The sequence below is a fragment of the Myotis nattereri genome (genome assembly GCF_964212035.1).
Source record: "Myotis nattereri genome assembly, chromosome: 5".
Taxonomy (NCBI): Eukaryota; Metazoa; Chordata; class Mammalia; order Chiroptera; family Vespertilionidae; genus Myotis; species Myotis nattereri.
Window position 1 is genome coordinate 5,688,089 of NC_138080.1, and position 17,643 is coordinate 5,705,731.

A 17,643-nucleotide genomic window follows, 5' to 3' on the forward strand; every position below is an offset into this window, starting at 1 on the left:
ATATTAAAAAAAAAAAAGATATGTATTCATTCATCTTTTGATGGACACTTGAGTTGCTTACACCTTTTGGCTGTTGTGAATGATCATCCTATGAACATGGATATAAAAATTTCTACTCATTACTCTTCAAGACCCTACATGTAGTTATTTTGGAGAACTTCCCAAAAGTAGGATTGCTGGATCAAACAGTAATTCAATGTTTACTATTTTGAGGCATTATCATATGGTCTTCCACATAGTTGCACCAATGTACATTCCTACCAGTAGTGTAAAAGGGTCCAGTTTCTCCTGATCCATGCCAATGCTTGTTATTTTCTGGGTGTTTTTTTTGTTTTGTTTTTTGTTTTGTTTACAATAACCATTCTAATGGGTGTGATGTGATATCTCATTGGTTTTGATTTACATTTCCCAACGATTAGTGATGTTGAGCATCTTTTCATGTCTTATTGGCCATTTGTATATCCTCTTTAGAAAAATGTCTATTCAGGTCCTTTGCCTATTTTTTTAAAATATCTTTATGGATTTCAGAGAGGAAGGGAAAGAAGAGAGAGAGAGAAACATCAATGATTCTCTCATGCTGTACTGGGGATCGAGCCTGCAACCCAAGCATGTGCCCTGACCAGGAATCAAACCATGACCTCTAGGTTCATAAGTCAACTCTCAACCACTGAGCCAGGCCGGCATCAGGTATTTTTTTAATTGGGTTGATTTTGTTGTTGAGGGTTAGAACTTCTTTATATATTGCAGATATCAGCCTCTTATCGACATATGATTTTCAAATATGTCCTCCCATTCTATAGGTTGCCTTCTTATTCTGATAATTATGTCCTTTGATGCAGATAAGTTTTTAATTTTAATATAGTTCAGTTTACCTATTTTTCTTTTATTACTTGTGCTTTTAATGTCACCTCCAAGAAATAACTGTCATTTCAAAATGTCATGAAGCTTTTCCTCTGTTTTATTTTAAAAGTTTTATAATTTAAGCTCTTGTATTTAGGTGTTTGCTCCATTTTGAGTTAGTCTTTGTGTATAATGTGAGGTAAGGCTCCAACCTCATCATTTTGTGTGTGATATCCAAGTTTTTCAGCACCATTTGTTGTAAAAACTATTCCTTCCACGTTGAATGGTCTTGGCACCCTTGTTGAAATCATTTGACCGTAAATGTGATGGTTCATTTTTGAACTCTCAATTCTATTCTATTGGTCTATATGTCTGTCTCTATGCCAGTGCCATACTGTTTTAACTGCTGTAGCTTTACAGTAAATTTTTAAATCAGGAAGTCTGAGACCTCCAACTTTATTCTTTTTCCGAGATGTTTTTGGCTATTTGGGATCCCTTGAGTTTCCATATGAATTTTAGAAAATATTTTTCTATTTCTGAAAAAAAGTCATTTGGTTTTTATAGCGGTTGCACTGAATCTGTAGATCCCTTTGGCAGTGCTGCTGTCTTCACAGTCTTAATGTTTCCCAGTCTGTAAACACCATATGTCTTTCCACTTTGTGTCTTCTTTCATTTCTCCCAGCAGTGTCTTTTACTTTTCAGTGTATGCCTTTCACCTCCAGGGTTAAGTGTATTCCTAAATATTGTTTTCTTTTTGGTGCTATTGTAAATGAAATTATTTTCTTATTTTCCTTTGGGATTGTTTGGAGTTAACGTATAACAGGGTATATTTTGAAGGCAGTTCTGAGGACTGATGGGTCAGATGTGGGGTATAAGAGACAGAAAGGGGCCAAAGATGACACTGGCTTTGCCCGGGGCAGCTCAGGGAACAGACCGCATTCAGTGACAGGGGACGATGCAGGAAGAGCAGGTTTGGAAGAATTCCGTTTTGGACGTATGATGTTTGAGGTCAAGGATAAGGAGAACTAAGAATTGACCACTGGAGATGGCAAAGAGAGGTCCTGGTGGCCTTGATAAGAGTTGTTCAACCCTGACCAGTTTGGCTCAGTGGATAGAGCATCGGCCTGCAGACTGAAAGGTCCCAGGTTTGGTTCTGGTCAAGGGCATTTACCTTGGTTGCAGGCGCATCCCCAGTGCGGGGTGTGCAGGAGGCAGCTGATCGATGTTTCTCTCTCATTGATGTTTCTAACTCTATCCTTCCCCCTTCCTCTGTAAAAAAATCAATAAAAAAAATTTTTTTTTTAAAAGAAAGAGTAATGCCCTAACTGGTTTGGCTCAGTGGATTGAGCGTCAGCCTGCGGATGCAAGGGTCCCAGGTTCGATTCCAGTCAAGGGCATGTACCTTGGTTGCAGGCACATCCCCAGTAGCGGGTGTGCAGGAGGCAGCTGATCGATGTTTCTCTCCCATCGATGTTTCTAACTCTCTATCTCTCCCCCTTCCTCTCTGTAAAAAATCAATAAAATATATTTAAAAAAAAAAAAGAGTAAAAGCAAAAGTGCACAGACAGCATCTTCAACAAAACCAGGAGAAAAGGCATTGCCACACCCCTGACTGCAGTGGTGGGGTCCAAGCACCGCGGGGGGGGGCCATTATTCTGCATAGACACAGCATCACAGCTGCGCTGGGGCCAGGGAGGGGAGAGGAAAAGCCCTAAGGGCCTGGAGTTCAGAAATAACCAAAAAATAGCTCCCTCCCCCTAAAAGTGATGCCTCACTGAACAGAACCCTCAGCAAGTGACTCTGAGAAACAGCCCATGAAACTGGGAGCAGATTCCTCAGGCTCATTGACAGATAAGGACTAGTAAACAGAACTGCATGCAGAATCCACTAACGAGCTGAGGGCAGAGGGAGAAGCTAGGGTGGCGTTCGCCATCGAGAATCGCAAAAACACCCAACAAAGCTCTGCACCAGGGCACTCTCGGTCTGGACTAGGTCCTTCCCCTGGATTCTAGCAGTTTGTCATGAAAAAGTATTTAGTGGCCCCCAAATCCATTTCAGAACACCAGCTAGGGCAGAAGGGTGGGCTGTGGATATGAACTAGCAGGCTTATCTTTTTCTCCTTTTTAAAGTTTTTATTAAAAACTGCTCTACTGTGGTACCATGGACTTACACTATGCTGTGCATATTGAAAGAGTAGAGTTTGATGGGTTTAAGTGGAGAGTCCACAAGCAGGGGACATAGAAAAGGGGGAGTGTGGTGCGGTGGCTGGTGGGATCAGAGGTGATGGGAGGACGCAAGGGCAGAAGCCCAGCCCAGACTGGAGCTGGCAGAGGGAGCCACTGGCCCACGAAGCCGAGAAGGCCATGCAGTGGCCACCTGTCATCAAAGGTGGCTTCTGTCCACTGAACGTGGTTTCCTGCCAGCAGTGCCATCCCCAGGCTGGGTGATAGCAGAATGGCAGAAGCCCCTGCATCCTCCTTGGCTCATCCTCATGTTCCCTGTAGAGTCACCACTGCACGTCCTGGTGGCCACTGGGGGACACAGTACCCCAAGTTCCCTGAGGCTATGAGTCGAAATGCTAATTAATTAGTGTGGGGTCATCACCCCAGGTCTCAGCAGAACCCACAAAGCGTGGGGCCAAGAGTGGAGAGAGATGTGCCCACGTGAAGACGGGAAACTGCTGCTGGCAGAAGTGGAAGTGGATTCCAGGGAGCCAGTGACCAGTGTCCACCCACGAGCAGCACTGTTTCTGTCGGTGGGCACTCTGGGCAGGAGCTGAGGGGAGAACCAGAGAGGGCAGTGGCTCTCGACCACCTGACCCCTGGGCCAGAGGACAAGCTCCCTGCACAGGCCATTGCCCACAGTGGCAAGCTTTCCTGGAAGTCAGGTGCCCACAGGCAGATATAGTCTGGAGAGCAAGGGGCAAAGGCAGGTGTCGGGCATCACCCAGACCGTGCCTAAAGGGGCTAGGATGCCAGTGCTTCCCTGAGGAGACCTCCTCCTTGGCAGGAGGGGAAGAGTCAGGGCTAGGAACTTACCTACTTGCTCTATGAGCATGGAGGGCCGGAGGCTCGGTTCCAGAAAGCCAGGGAAGAACCCTGAGGTTCAGGGCTTCCTTGCAGACCTGTGTTCCTGGTGCCCCCCTTCTGCCAGCCCTATGTGCATTCCCCGTAGGTTCCCAAAACCCACAGGGTTCATTTCTCTTGCCGTTGGCTAGCTGTGCAATGGGAAAGCAGATTCCCAGGCTCCTGCACTGGGGCGGGGCCTCCCCTAATACAGGTTAGACCAGCCGTGGGCAAACTACGGCCCATGGGCCGGATCCAGCCTGTTTGGCTGTTCTATCCGGCCCTCGGAGCCGAAAGAGCGGAGGGTTCTCTTGCTCTCCCCTCCGCTCCTTCACCAGCAGCAGTGTTAACATGGCAACGTCAGAAACACGGCCACAGCTCCTTCTTCTGAGTCCAGTTTAAGAACCATTGTGGCCCTCGAGTCAAAAAGTTTGCCCACCCCTGGGTTAGACCCTGCGGGGAGGTAGCCCGAAGTAGAGATAATCCACAGGCGAGGACCCCTTCCTTACATCCAGTTCTAGGTCTGTGCCCTTATCTTTGCCCCAGAGCCCCGGGAGTGCAGTGGACGGGCAGCCTGAGGAAGGCCGCCTTCCCTCACTCACCCTGCAGGAGGCACCTGCAGGAGGGACCCGTCGCTCTGAAAAGGCTGTCAGGCTTGGGCCTGCGCTGGGGCCGGGCTCTGCGCCACGTTCCTGCAGGGCTCGGTGCGCGTGCTCCATGGGGTCCCCAGTGCTCTTTCCTGGCAGTCCCAACCTGAGCTGATGCCTGTGGCCAGGGGCCCGGGAACAGTCATGGCAGATGCCACCATCAGCCATCTCTGGGGCCCGCTGGGTCTGCAGCCCAGAGGCTGGAATAAGGATAGTGTCCCTGGGAACTCAGCACTGCAGGCAGGTCCCTGGGGTACACGAGCTGGCTCCTCAGAGTTTCTCCTCTCCTGGCCCTGACCTCACTGAGCAGGCCGCACAGGATGGGCCCAGAACCCTCCAGTGAGAAGCCAGCCGGCGTGGGCGGGCCTGGTGAAGGAGGAGTTCAGCGAGGCGGTGGGACCAGGCCGAAGCGTAGGCTCCTGCTGGTCCAGACCAGGTGTGCCCACCCCGTGCTGCCCGCTTCGGGCAGTGACTGCGTGCACCTGGGAGGCCTGCAGGCTCAGTGTCGCCCTCTGTGTTGTACTTTCCAGTCTCCTCCAGCTCCTCAGGAGGCACCAGAGCAGCCCGCCAGCCCCGGCTCACCCTGTGGTGGCTGCCAGAGCTCCGTCGCGCAGGAGGCGCCCACTGCTTCCCAGGGCCTGCTCAAGCTCTTCCGGAGAAACGTGCCAGTGGAGGACCTGGGGGCCAAAGGGGTAAGCCCAGAGTGGGGCTCCATTGCCATGCCAGGCCCACGTGTGGGGGGGCAGGGCCAGCCTGTGATTCTGTGCCCATCACAGGCAGTGTCGTCCCTATGGACCCCAGGCCTCTGCAGGGAGGCCCGTGTGCCTGCTGCCTGAGGTTGGTGCTGTGCTCAGTGCAGCCTGAGCTGGGGGCATGTACTGTGAGCCCTTGGAAACCTGAGGTGGCGGTCAGTGTGCCAGATGGAGAAGGAAGGTGGGAGAGCAACCTGGGTCACACGTAGCTCCTCATTGCCTTTCCCCCAGGCCAAGGAGAAGATGAAGGAGGAGTTATGGAACATCCACTTCTCTGAATACGGGCGCGGTGTGTGCATGTACCGCACGGCCAAGACCCGGGACCTGGTGCTGAAGGGCATTCCCGAGGGCCTCCGTGGGGAGCTCTGGCTCCTCTTCTCTGGTGAGCTGCCCTGCCAACCCCCAGCTGGCTCCTGAGCTAGCCAGGCAGGAGCTGCCTAACCTTCACAGGGTGGAAATGGGACTCCACTGTGAGGGGCCTGGTTCGGGCCCACACCAGGAGCGGAGTCCCGGAGAGCAGACGGCGGGGCAGGGCGCTGTCGCCGGCTGACACCTCTCCACCTGCAGTGGGACTCGAGTAGCCCCCCTGGCCTCCTTTCCCTGGGACAGACTCTGACCACATGCACACCCTTGGCCACTTGGACAGTTTCAGGAGGAGGGGTATCAGCCATTGGAACTTGGGTGGGGTGCCCCCAAGGAGCAGTCATGAGGGAACCTTTGCCTCCCACCACACGACTGACCCCAAAGTTCCACTTCTCTGTGGCCCATTGTCGTCTCCAAACTGCCTGTCACTGCCCTGAAGCCCCAGGAGGGGAGGAGACAGCGCCAGCCGTGTCTCCACAGGGGCCTGGAATGAGATGGTGACTCACCCTGGCTACTACTCGGAGCTGGTGGAGAAGTCCACAGGGAGGTACAGCCTGGCCACGGAGGAGATTGAGCGAGACCTCCACCGCTCCATGCCCGAGCACCCTGCCTTCCAGAACGAGCTCGGGATCGCCGCGCTTCGGCGGGTGCTGACTGCCTATGCTTTCCGAAACCCTACCATCGGCTACTGCCAGGTAAGGGGCTTATCAGGGACCAGAGAGCATCACCCACCAGAGGCTCATGGGAGCAGGTCCCCATGGCCCTGGGCCTGAGTGATGGCCTCACATCATAACTTCAAGGGTGCCGTTCCAAGGTGTAATTAAAAACAATTGCTCATCTCATCCCCATGCTATATATTGTTACCTTCTATGTGCTTCTGGTATAGGTCCTGGAGTCATTTGATTATTTTGTGTGTGTGATAAAAACACATAATAAAACTTAACGCCTTCACCATTCATTCTTAAGTGTACACTCCATGCCAGTGATGGCGAACCTTTTGAGCTCGGCGTGTCAGCATTTTGAAAAACCCTAACTTAACTCTGGTGCCATGTCACATATAGAAATTTTTTGATATTTGCAACCATAGTAAAACAAAGACATATTTTTTATATTTATTTTATGTATTTAAATGCCATTCAACAAAGAAAAATCAACCAAAAAAATGAGTCAGAGGTGACACACGTGTCATAGGGTCGCCATCACTGCCCTATGGCATTAAGTATATCTGTGCAGCCTTCACTACCATCCATTGCCAGAACGCTTTCAGCAATTCCCCTAGCTACCCCTGGCAACCACTGTTCTTTCTGTCTCTGTGAACCTGACTCCTCGAGGAACCTCAGATAAGTGGACTCAGAGAGTATTTGTCCTTTTGTGGCTGGCTTATTTCATTAGCATAGTATCCTCGAGGTTCATTCATGTCGTAGCTTGTGTTAGCGTTTCCTGCCTTTTTAAGGCTGAGTAATATTTCATTGTGTGTAGAGAACACACTTTGTTAATCCAGTCATCTAAGGATGGACACTTGGCTTCCTTCATCTTTGGCTGTTGTGAATATGCTGCTATGAACGGAGTACACAGTATCTGTTCCAGTCCCTGCTTCCAGTTATGTTGTTTATATACCCAGAAGTGGAAGTGCCAGTCATATAATGATTCTATATTTAAATGTTTTAGGATTGCCATAGCATTTTCCACAGAAGTTACACCATTTACATTCCCACCAGCAATGCACAAGGCTTCCAGTTTCTCCTCATCCTCACCAACCTTTGTTATTGTCTGTGTTTTTGGTAACAGCCATCCTCATGGGGTGAGGTGTCATCTCACTGAAGCTTTGATTTGCATTTCTGGCAGGTTTGATTGTAAATCTAGCGGGCGTTTTTCTGGTCAGGTCAGATGGCTTCCTGTTTCCCATAGCTTGCTCCTGGGCTTCAGAAAAACAGACCAACTCCCCCCAAATCACTTTCTGTAGGGCCAGTGTTCTGCACGAATCTCACCAGTGCACGGGAAGCCGGTATGCGAGCTTTAATTTTTAAGCTAAGATGTCACCACTGAAGTGCTGTGCGGGTCCCAGTCTTGCCATAGTCTCCCTGTAGCCATAGAGCCTCGCACACAGCTCACTTACACGTCCGCCTGTGCTCACACACCTCCGACACCGGATGCCACTCAAGAAGTGCCACGCGCTCATGTCTGCCTTCTCAGTTTTCCAAGTGCCTGCTGCCCAATTTGAGGGACGTGGCTGACTGTTTTTGTCAAGTTGATTTCCTGCAAATTACTTTTTGACAAATTATACATAGCCCAGTGGGATGGTTTGTTGTCGCCAAACTTGATTGTAGTGCCAAACCCTTTGGGGGAATTGACAGTTTTCCTTGGTGTCCAGCTCCGGAGCCTCCTTCACCATCTCTGTGCCCACAGGCCATGAACATCGTCACCTCTGTGCTCCTGCTCTATGGCAGCGAGGAGGAGGCCTTCTGGCTGCTGGTGGCCCTCTGCGAGCGAATGCTGCCCGACTACTACAACACCAGGGTGGTGGGTGAGTGCCTGCCGGCTGGTGGCTCCAGGGTGGGGCCTCCCTGGGCTGGCTCCCTGCCCGGCATGTCCTACACGGGAGCCCTCGGAGGCCTCAGCCATGCTGCAGGCTGAAGACAGCCCCTGTCCCCGCTGGACAAACCGCGACGCTGCCAAGTGGAGAGCCATGCAGGCAGCCCTGGCCGTCCAGGCAGACTGCCTGTGGACCCCTGGGATGGCTGCAGGAAGAGCAGGCCTTACATACTGGTTACATACTTACATACTGGTGGTGGGTCAAAGTCAACTGGTGCCTAAATTCCGAAACATCTAACTCTTCTTAAGCTTTTTTATTGTGGACAATTTCCAGCCTCACAACTAGAGTGTACAGTACACCGTGCACCTCTTACCCAGCCCAGCTCTCACGGCCTCAGCAGGGGTTCTGTGTTAGCAGTGGAAGTGCACTTGCCAGTGTGTTCTGTGATGTACAAAAGTATGCTCTTTCAAGATTCGTTTCAGGGGTCTCTACTCTCGGGGTCCTTTAGAATCATATCTGTTCATCAGCTTCAAGGCAGGTACACACAGAAGCCACCAAGATCACTGTTACTGTCCCAGAAAAAAATCCCCAGTATAATGGAAGAAATAATTATTTTAAACCACCAAATGTATAACATCTCCTCCTGCCAGCCACTCCTGGGGCGTCCACAGGAAATCTGGTGAGACAACCAGGGCCTGCCTGCATGTGGCTCTCCACTTTGCAGCTGAATAGGCGGAGCTGGCCAGGGACCCCTGGGCTTCCTGCCCCTTAGGCCCTGGATTCCACGCCGGCCACCGTCCACTTCTGCGTGCTCTCACTAGGGGCCCTGGTGGACCAAGGAATCTTCGAAGAGCTCACGAGAGACTTCCTGCCCCAGCTCTCTGAGAAGATGCAAGACCTCGGGGTAATCGCCAGCATCTCGCTCTCCTGGTTCCTCACCCTCTTCCTCAGCGTCATGCCCTTCGAGAGCGCTGTGGTCATTGTCGACTGCTTCTTCTACGAGGGCATCAAGGTGGTCCTGCAGCTGGCCTTGGCCATCCTGGATGCCAACGTGAAGAAGCTGCTGGACTGCAGCGACGAGGGCGAGGCCATGACCATCCTGGGCAGGTGACTGAGTGGCCTCCCTTCTCCTGCTGGAGAGCCCGCCCTTCCTCGGCCCTGGGCACTCCTTGGTCAGCAGGAGCCCAGCCAGGGCAGAGTCAGGGGCACTCCAGGGGGGGGCTGGGGCCTCCTCTCAGTGGGAGCTAGATGGCAGAGGGTAGTGGTCACCACCTGGAGAAGATGAAACGGGTCAGCTCAAGCATGTTGGGCGGGAGGGCCATTGGGCAGGGAGGAGCAGGGCCCAGCAGCGTCACTCCTCGCACCCCCAGCCCGAGGGCTCACGCAGGCCTGCCCTGATTGCTGGAAAGTGGTCCTGGCATCTCCTCCTCTCCAGTCCTCACAGACACTCTGGAGGATCCAGCCCCTCCCTCCAGGCCCATGACACTCCTGCCATGAGCCCCGAGCCTGCTTCATTATGGTTCTCCCTGCGCCCCTCTCACCCACCAGCATCCCACAGGGATCTTGCTGATCAGAATATCACCATCTCTCCCCTGGACATGGGGGCTCCCTATACCACTGGTGGTTCTCTGTACAAAGGAGCTGAGTCCCCCAGCCTGGCCTTCAGACCACTTACATCCAGGCCCCTCCTGGCCTCATTCCAGCCGAGACCCTGAGCTCTGTATAGTCCTGCTGCCCGTGTGCACGTGTTTGGCCCACCTGGAATGCCAGCTGCCCAGGACAGCCTGGGACACTGCCCCTCAACTGCTGAGCCAACCCAGGTGCTGTGGGAGGTTCAGCCAGTGGCCAGAGCCTGAGACGGTTCTCATGCCCTTCTCACACCAGAAACATCAGGCCTTGGGCGGGAACCTGTGGTGTAGATCAGCCACCCTCTCCCACCTGAGTGTCAGCCCAGCCCAGCAAGCCTGGGAGGGCGTGAGATCCTGGGCGGCCAAGGTCAAGCCCTGTCCTAAGGCTGTCCCTGGGGAAGCAGGTACCTACGCCCCCCCACAGCGGGGCCCCTTGCGCCTTTCTCCCGGGGCATTCCTTTGGTCCCTGATTCTTCCTGGCCAGGGAGTCCCCAAGTCCCCGAGGGCTCGACAAAGGTGGGGAGCACATCCTTCCAATGGACAAAGCGTCTCCCAGTATGTGAGGATCTGGCTTATCCAGGGTCCTGCCCAGGGGACCCCAGAGGACAGTCTGGCTGCCTCAGGCCTTGAGGGAGCAAGGCCTTCTCTCCACTACCTCCCGGGGGATAACTGATGTGCAGGGCTCATCTCTCACCGCCCTGCAGGATGCCCAGCCCTCGGCAGGCTCCTTCATTCATTGGGAGACTATGCAAATTAAGTCCCTCCACATCACTGTCGCCTGTTAGCGGTCCAGACTTCTGTCCTTTAATCCCTCCAGATACCTGGATAATGTGGTCAATAAGCAGAGTGTTTCTCCGCCCATCCCACACCTCCACGCCCTGCTGACCAGTGGAGATGACCCTCCTGAAGAGGTGGACATCTTTGACCTCCTTAAAGTGTCCTATGAGGTCAGCATCCCAGGTCCCGGGGATGTTTGGCCAGGCCGTTCGTTTGGTCCCTGGGGTGCGGGTGGCCCTCTGCTCTGTGGTTTCACCTCACCTCACTGAGTCACCCTTGGCCCACAGAAATTCAGCAGCCTGAGGGCCGACGACATTGAACAGATGAGGTTTAAGCAGAGGCTGAAAGTGATCCAGTCTTTGGAGGATACGGCCAAGAGGAGTGTGGTATGATGGCCCCAGGTTGCCGGGGGCAAAGGTGGGGTGGTACCCCATTGGGTGCTCCTGCTGTGCTGCCTTCAGGGCTCCCCTCAGGGTGGGGCAGGTGCAGTTCCCTAGTGCTGCCTCGGTGGGACTGGCATCAGGGCGCCTGTGCCAGTCACTGTGTCCTGCTCGTGGGTTGGTCACTGGGAAACGTATCTGACACGCAGTGTCCGCAGGCCAAACGCGACCTGACTCTGTGCTGAGCCCTCGCCTGGCAGTGCCCTGCCTCTGGGCAGTGACACTCAGGCACCCTCCACCCCCCCAGCCCACTGGAGGCCTGCTCTAGCCTTTGTTCCCCTCATCTCTGGAGGGAGGGTTTCATGAGAAGTTCTAGAACGATTTCCAAAGAGCCAGTGTCAGGGTCTTCCCAGGGACCCAGACAGCAGCCACGCGATGCCTGCCCCTCACCCGTGTCCTTGACCCGGCATTCCGGACAGGGAGCTCCCCGTCCCCACCGGGAGGGAGTGTGAACCGAGCGGCAGGTGGTGTGGAGGGAAGCCATGGACCACACCCTCCTTCCTGAATGGACTGCCTCCTGTGCTTGACCAGCGGGCAGCACCAAGACGGGTTCTCCTCCTTCGTCATCCGCGCGGCGATTCTCTCAAAGAGCGCCTGGCCTTCACCACGGCGGGAACTTGAGAAGCTGTCACTCACTCGTTTCTCTCTCTCCTCCCAGGTCCGGGCTATACCTGGGGACATTGGTTTCTCAGTGGAAGAGCTGGAGGACCTTTACATGGTGTTTAAGGTGACAGCCAAGAGCCAGGGCAGCACCGGCCCCATCCTGTCCCCGATGCATCCTCATGCAGCGGCCAGACTGCATGTGGTGGGAGGAAGTCCTTGGAGTTTAGGCAGGACATGATCTTAGTGTTAGAAAACCCGCTCGCCGGCTCACCCAGGAGAGGGAACGCCTGGCCTGTGTGACGAGAGCCTGAGCGTGCACAGCTTCACGCATGGCAGCGCCCGGCTCACCCGCTGTCTGTCAGGCTCCCAGCCCGTGTCCGGCTCACCCGCTGTCAGGCTCCCAGCCCGCGTCCGGCTCACCCGCTGTCTGTCAGGCTCCCAGCCCGCGCCCGGCTCACCCGCTGTCTGTCAGGCTCCCAGCCCGCGTCCGGCTCACCCGCTGTCTGTCAGGCTCCCAGCCCGCGTCCGGCTCACCCGCTGTCAGTCAGGCTCCCAGCCCGCGTCCGGCTCACCCGCTGTCAGTCAGGCTCCCAGCCCGCGTCCGGCTCACCCGCTGTCTGTCAGGCTCCCAGCCCGCGTCCGGCTCACCCGCTGTCAGTCAGGCTCCCAGCCCGCGTCCGGCTCACCCGCTGTCTGTCAGGCTCCCAGCCCGCGTCCGGCTCACCCGCTGTCAGTCAGGCTCCCAGCCCGCGTCCGGCTCACCCGCTGTCAGTCAGGCTCCCAGCCCGCGTCCGGCTCACCCGCTGTCAGTCAGGCTCCCAGCCCGCGTCCGGCTCACCCGCTGTCTGTCAGGCTCCCAGCCCGTGTCCGGCTCACCCGCTGTCAGGCTCCCAGCCCGCGTCCGGCTCACCCGCTGTCAGGCTCCCAGCCCGCGTCCGGCTCACCCGCTGTCTGTCAGGCTCCCAGCCCGCGTCCGGCTCACCCGCTGTCAGTCAGGCTCCCAGCCCGCGTGCCTGGGAGCTCTCCCTGCGGAGAGGCAGGCTGTCATCGGCGCCGGTCGCCCTGTCCTCAGTAGCCCCCGTGGAAGGAGATGTTTCTTTCCAGTGGTTTTAGCGAAAGGCTCGGTGCCGTGACTGCAGGAGAGTGTCGCTGGGTCAGAAGGGCCATCTCCTGCCCCATTGCGTGAGGCTGGGACAGAGGGGCCTTCCAGGTGCTGTTAGCAGGCGAAGGGGAAAGGGTGCTGAAGGCCACACTGGTCGGTTCCGGTCATTTCCCTTCGGCCCCGTCTCCTCTGGTTCAGCCCCTGAGGTGGCCGCTGTGCTGTGGCCTTAGGGTCAGAACAGTCGAGCCAGCGCTGCCCCTTGCCCACCATGGCCACCGTGACCGGTCCCAGCACCCACACCTGTGAACAAGGGCTGGGGCTCCAGCTTGAGGTCCTGGGAGGCTGTGCAGCTCGGCGCTCACACTCGGGCCTCCGCAGCCGTGGCTGGAGGAGGAGGGTGGGCACGTGGGCCCCGTCTCACCAGGCTGTGCCCCTGCAGGCCAAGCACCTGGCGAGTCAGTACTGGGGGAGCAGCAGGCCCACCGCTGTGCGTCGGGACCCCAGCCTGCCCTACCTGGAGCAGTACCGCATCGACGCCAGCCAGTTCCAGGAACTCTTTGCCAGCCTGACGCCCTGGGCCTGTGGCGCCCACACGCCCGTGCTGGCGGGGCGCATGTTCCGGCTCCTGGACCGAAACAAGGACTCACTGATCAACTTCAAGGAATTCGTGACAGGGATGAGTGAGTGGCTCAGGGCCGTTTTCCACTGGAGACGTGGGCGCCCAATGGGGTTCCTCCGTCCCTCAGCCCAGTGCTGCCCACGGCTGGGTCTGGGCCCCAGAGAAGCGGGGAGCTCGGGACAGCAGGAGGCCTGGGCCCACTCCAGGACCCTCCCCAAGGGCGGCAGTTGTGAGGAGGGCCCAGGAGACGGGGAGGAGGAGAGGGCATGCGTGGGGGTAAGAGCCCTCTTGCCAGTGAGCCTCTTCCCTCCACAGGCGGCATGTACCACGGGGACCTGACGGAGAAGCTCAAGGTCCTCTACAAGCTGCACTTGCCCCCCGGTGAGCCTCCCTCCCACTCCCCGGGGAAGGCCCCTCACTGTCCAGAGCTGCCCTGCAGCATCCAAGCACAGTCCTCTGGGGGGGGTGGGGCAAGTGGAGTGGGGGCTCCCCCTCCCCATGAGCCAGTGCTGAGGCGCACCCCCATCTTCGTCTGAGAGTTAGCTAGAGTGGCTTCGAGGAGAGCTCTCCAGGGAGGGTCCCTGAGGGGCTGGGGCTGGGCAGGTGGAAGTCCTGGCCCCAGGCCCTGCTCTGGGTGGTGCCGCCCTCCTGCTGCTGCTGCTGGCCACAGTGTCAGCACTGCCTGGGAGGGATTTGCTAAATGCTGGGGCCACACCCACCCCAGAGGGTAGTTTTTAAGCCGGATCTGTGCAGCCAGAGCGGGAAGCCCTGCTCTCACTGCCCTCGCCTGTGGCTGGTTTTCCCTGTAAGACCACAAGCCACAGTGGCCTCCAGGGAAGTTGTATTGGCCACCAATGATTCTGCTGAGGGAGGCTGGCGCTCTCTCCCACTGGGCCAGGCCCTGCCACCTCCCCAGTGCCACACACTGCGCAGCCCGCACTGCACTCCCTCCCACAACAGGGAGAATACGCCCCACTGAACCGTGTGGGTCCCTCGGGGACCACTTTCAGAGAAAGTCCCCATGTGGACCGGTGTCCAGGATGCAGGGAGAGAGAAGAGCGAGTCACTGTGCGCAGGTGGTCCCTGCACATACGCTGGCAGGAGCACAAACATCAGAGGGCCTCTGGGCCACAGCACAGGGAGGGAGGCTGGCCGCTCCCTGGCCTCCAGCTGCACTGGCTAGACTTCTACCTGCGACAACTATTACATTTCAAAAACAACGTCAAAGTCAAGAAAGTAGCCATAACCAGAACCCGGCTTCATGATGACCACGGGCTCTATGGCGGGCAGGGAGTGGGGGCACGCCAGTGGGGGGCACACCTTATCCAGGACTCAGGACGGCCTCCCGAGAGTCACATTGTTTCTCCCTGCCCTCGCCCTCCTTTCGCTCTGAGCACAGCCCTGAGCCCCGAGGAGGCCGAGTCAGCCCTGGAAGCAGCCCACTACTTCACTGAGGACAGCTCCTCGGAAGGTGAGCGCTGCTGGGACAGGTGGCCTGCAGCCCTGAGGGGTGGGGAACCTGCCTTGTTGGGGTGCTCGTGAACCAGGGCACTGCCTCTCTCTGGGCAGATCCCTGGGGTGTTCTCACTCATTTCTCTTATCTCTGCCTTCCTGGACTCTGGCCTCGCCCTCCCTCCCTGTGCCCTTCACTCCCCCCTCTCCTTTCCAGCATCTCCTCTGGCCTCAGATCTGGATCTTTACCTGCCCTGGGAGGCTCAAGGTCAGTCCCTGGGGGCAGCGGCACCCTCTGCCCTGGGCTTCCTCCAGGCCTTGGGCTCTGTCGTCCTCACAGTTCCCTGCACGGTCAGGAGGCCTGCAAGCTTTTGGTCCCAGGGACGCTCCTGAGTGGCTAAGTCCTGAGGAGGACCCATAGCCAAGGGCTTGTCATGGGTGGTCAGTGAAGGCACGCAGCACGGGAGGCTTGTGCAGGCACCAGAGCGTCAGCTCCACAGCCGTGTGCAAAAAGTGTCCCGTTGTCTCATCCGGAGGAACAAGCACAGACGCTGTCATTGCGACCAGGCAAAGCACGAGCAGGGTGCATGGCAGAGAGGAGGGTGGTGGGTGCTTCCTTGAGAAATGTTTTCCGTGTCCCACGCACCTTCCTGTTAGGGGTGAATGTTTGTTTAAACCCCTGTGCTGCACTTAAGCCCTTGGGCGCATCAGATCCAGATGGTGGGGCATTCTGGGCCTGGGCCTTAGCAGTCGAGCTGGTGCTGTATAATGTACTTACCCAAAGGGACCAACACTCTGCCCTGTGACTTCTCGGGGGGATGAGGGGAACATTACACACCAAGGATAATACACCCAACAGAAATTACAAACAGCACGTAGCAAGATGCCCAGGGCAGGCCGGATCTGTGTGTTCAGTGGTTAGAACATCAGCCTCGCACCAAAGGGTCGTGGTTTCTATTGCTAGTTAAGGGCACGTGCACATACCTGGGTTGTAGGGTTTGGGTTGTTTTAAATATATTTTTATTGATTTCAGAGAGGAATGGAGGGGGAAGAGAGAGATGGAAACATCAATGATGAATCGTTGATCTGCTGCCTCCTGCACGCCCCACAATGGGGATGGAGCCCAAACCTGGGCATGTGCCCTGACTGGGAATCAAACTGTGACCTCCTGGTTCATAGGTCAACACTCAGCCACTGAGCCACGCCGGTTTAATCCCCAGGCCCAGGTGGAGAGGGTGCAGGAGGCAACCAATCGATGTGTCTCTCATATTGATGTCTCACTCTCCCCCGTCACTCCCTTCCTTCCACTCTCTCTAAAAATTAATGGAAAAAATATCCTCAGGAGAGGATTTAAAAAAGAAGAAGAGATACAGGGCCGAGCGGTATTTAAAACTTCATCCCCGGCTGGTGTGGAAGGTCAGACTGCTGATTAGGCCCCTTTGGTTTGACCTTTTCCAGCAGAGATTACAGAACTTAGTTCTTGGCGTTTTTCTCCGTAATGTGCACCATCATTCACTTAAACACTGAATGGAGCGATTTACATTCCTTTGAAAGACAGGAAGTGCGAGCTGGTGGCTCTGGGTTTCATGTAGCCAAGTGGAGAGGAGCAGCGCCTCCTGCTGACAGGCGGGCGGCCATGCAGAGAGCAGAGCAGCCCTGCCACCGGGGCGTGTTGGCTTCTGCAGGAGACCACGGACTAGCCGCTCACGGACCTCAGCGTGGAGTCGTAACGGGAGAATGTTCTGTGTTCTTTTTTCGGTGTCCAGAAGCCCTGCGGCAGGAAGAGGGCGAGGGAGCTGGAAGTGAGGACGTCCAAGGAAAAGGAGGAGGTATATACAGGCCATCTCCGCTGCTGCCGTGGAGGCAGGGCCCGCGGGGTGCGGTGCCCTGTCACTTCGGGAAGGCCCCCACCGGGGACATGGCAAGCCCCGCCTGAGTCCAAGGCTCTCCCTGTGGAAAGGGGGGATGTGAGGGAGGCCCTGCTCCTGTCAGCCCCAGGCCTGGATCTTCTAATAGCTGTGAACACCTCCCCTCCCCACCCCCGCTGCCGCCACCTCCTCCCGGGTGCCTGCTTTCTGCCAGGACCCTTCTCATGCGTCCTCATTCCAGCCTCCCGTGGTCCCATCACCATCTTGGGGCTTGGGGAAGGCGGGTTGGCTCATCTTTATCAGTTTAGGTCAAACCTACTTTAGCGTAGCCCAGGGGAGACCCCTCCCCTGAGTGTTCTGGAGTGTTCTTTCACCACGTCCCCAAATGCCATGGTGTTTGTAAAAGGGCCAGGTAACTCCATGCCAGACCACACCCCACCTCACTCATTCCCCGCTACCAGCCCCCGCCCTCTGTCATTTGATAGAGGAGTTTAATTTTTTCTCCCAACTCGCAGAGGAGAAGGGGACCAGCCCCCCCGATTACCGGCACTACCTTCAGATGTGGGCCAAGGAGAAGGAGGTTCAGAAGGAGACCATTAAGGACTTTCCCAAGATGAACCAGGTAGGCCCCCCGAGCCTGCAGTAGACACTGTGTGAGTGGCCTCGCTGGTCCTCCCACCGCACCCAGAGGGCTTCTCTCTGCCTCTGGATCCCGCTGGTCAGATGGCAGAGATGAGTCCAGAAAGACAGGAGGCCAGGTGTGTCAGGACCTGTTGGTTCGTGTCGTGGGGTCAGCTTGCTCACAGTCACTCAGGACCCACGAACCAGAAAAGCACTGGGGAAGGTGGGCCTCTGAGGGGCAGAGGCTTGGCACACCCCCTTCAAGGAGACGTGTCACGGCGCTCCTGCTGATGGGCCCACACGCGCGCTGCACACGCAGGCTCCCGGTTGATT

General features: G+C 56.2%; 1 protein-coding gene across 1 annotated transcript in view; it reads left to right on the plus strand.

Annotated features, from left to right (window-relative positions):
* TBC1D9B (TBC1 domain family member 9B) overlaps positions 1-17,643 on the plus strand; it is a 48,662-nt gene that overhangs the window by 28,798 nt on the left and 2,221 nt on the right. Inside the window, exons 8-21 of the mRNA XM_081092365.1 lie at positions 5,083-5,244; positions 5,536-5,686; positions 6,148-6,362; positions 8,074-8,191; positions 9,022-9,307; positions 10,646-10,775; positions 10,893-10,991; positions 11,704-11,772; positions 13,190-13,430; positions 13,685-13,750; positions 14,769-14,840; positions 15,039-15,089; positions 16,588-16,650; positions 17,205-17,311. Of these exons, the coding sequence (XP_080948491.1) occupies positions 5,083-5,244; positions 5,536-5,686; positions 6,148-6,362; positions 8,074-8,191; positions 9,022-9,307; positions 10,646-10,775; positions 10,893-10,991; positions 11,704-11,772; positions 13,190-13,430; positions 13,685-13,750; positions 14,769-14,840; positions 15,039-15,089; positions 16,588-16,650; positions 17,205-17,311 (1,830 nt within the window). The remainder of the gene's footprint in view (positions 1-5,082; positions 5,245-5,535; positions 5,687-6,147; positions 6,363-8,073; positions 8,192-9,021; positions 9,308-10,645; positions 10,776-10,892; positions 10,992-11,703; positions 11,773-13,189; positions 13,431-13,684; positions 13,751-14,768; positions 14,841-15,038; positions 15,090-16,587; positions 16,651-17,204; positions 17,312-17,643) is intronic.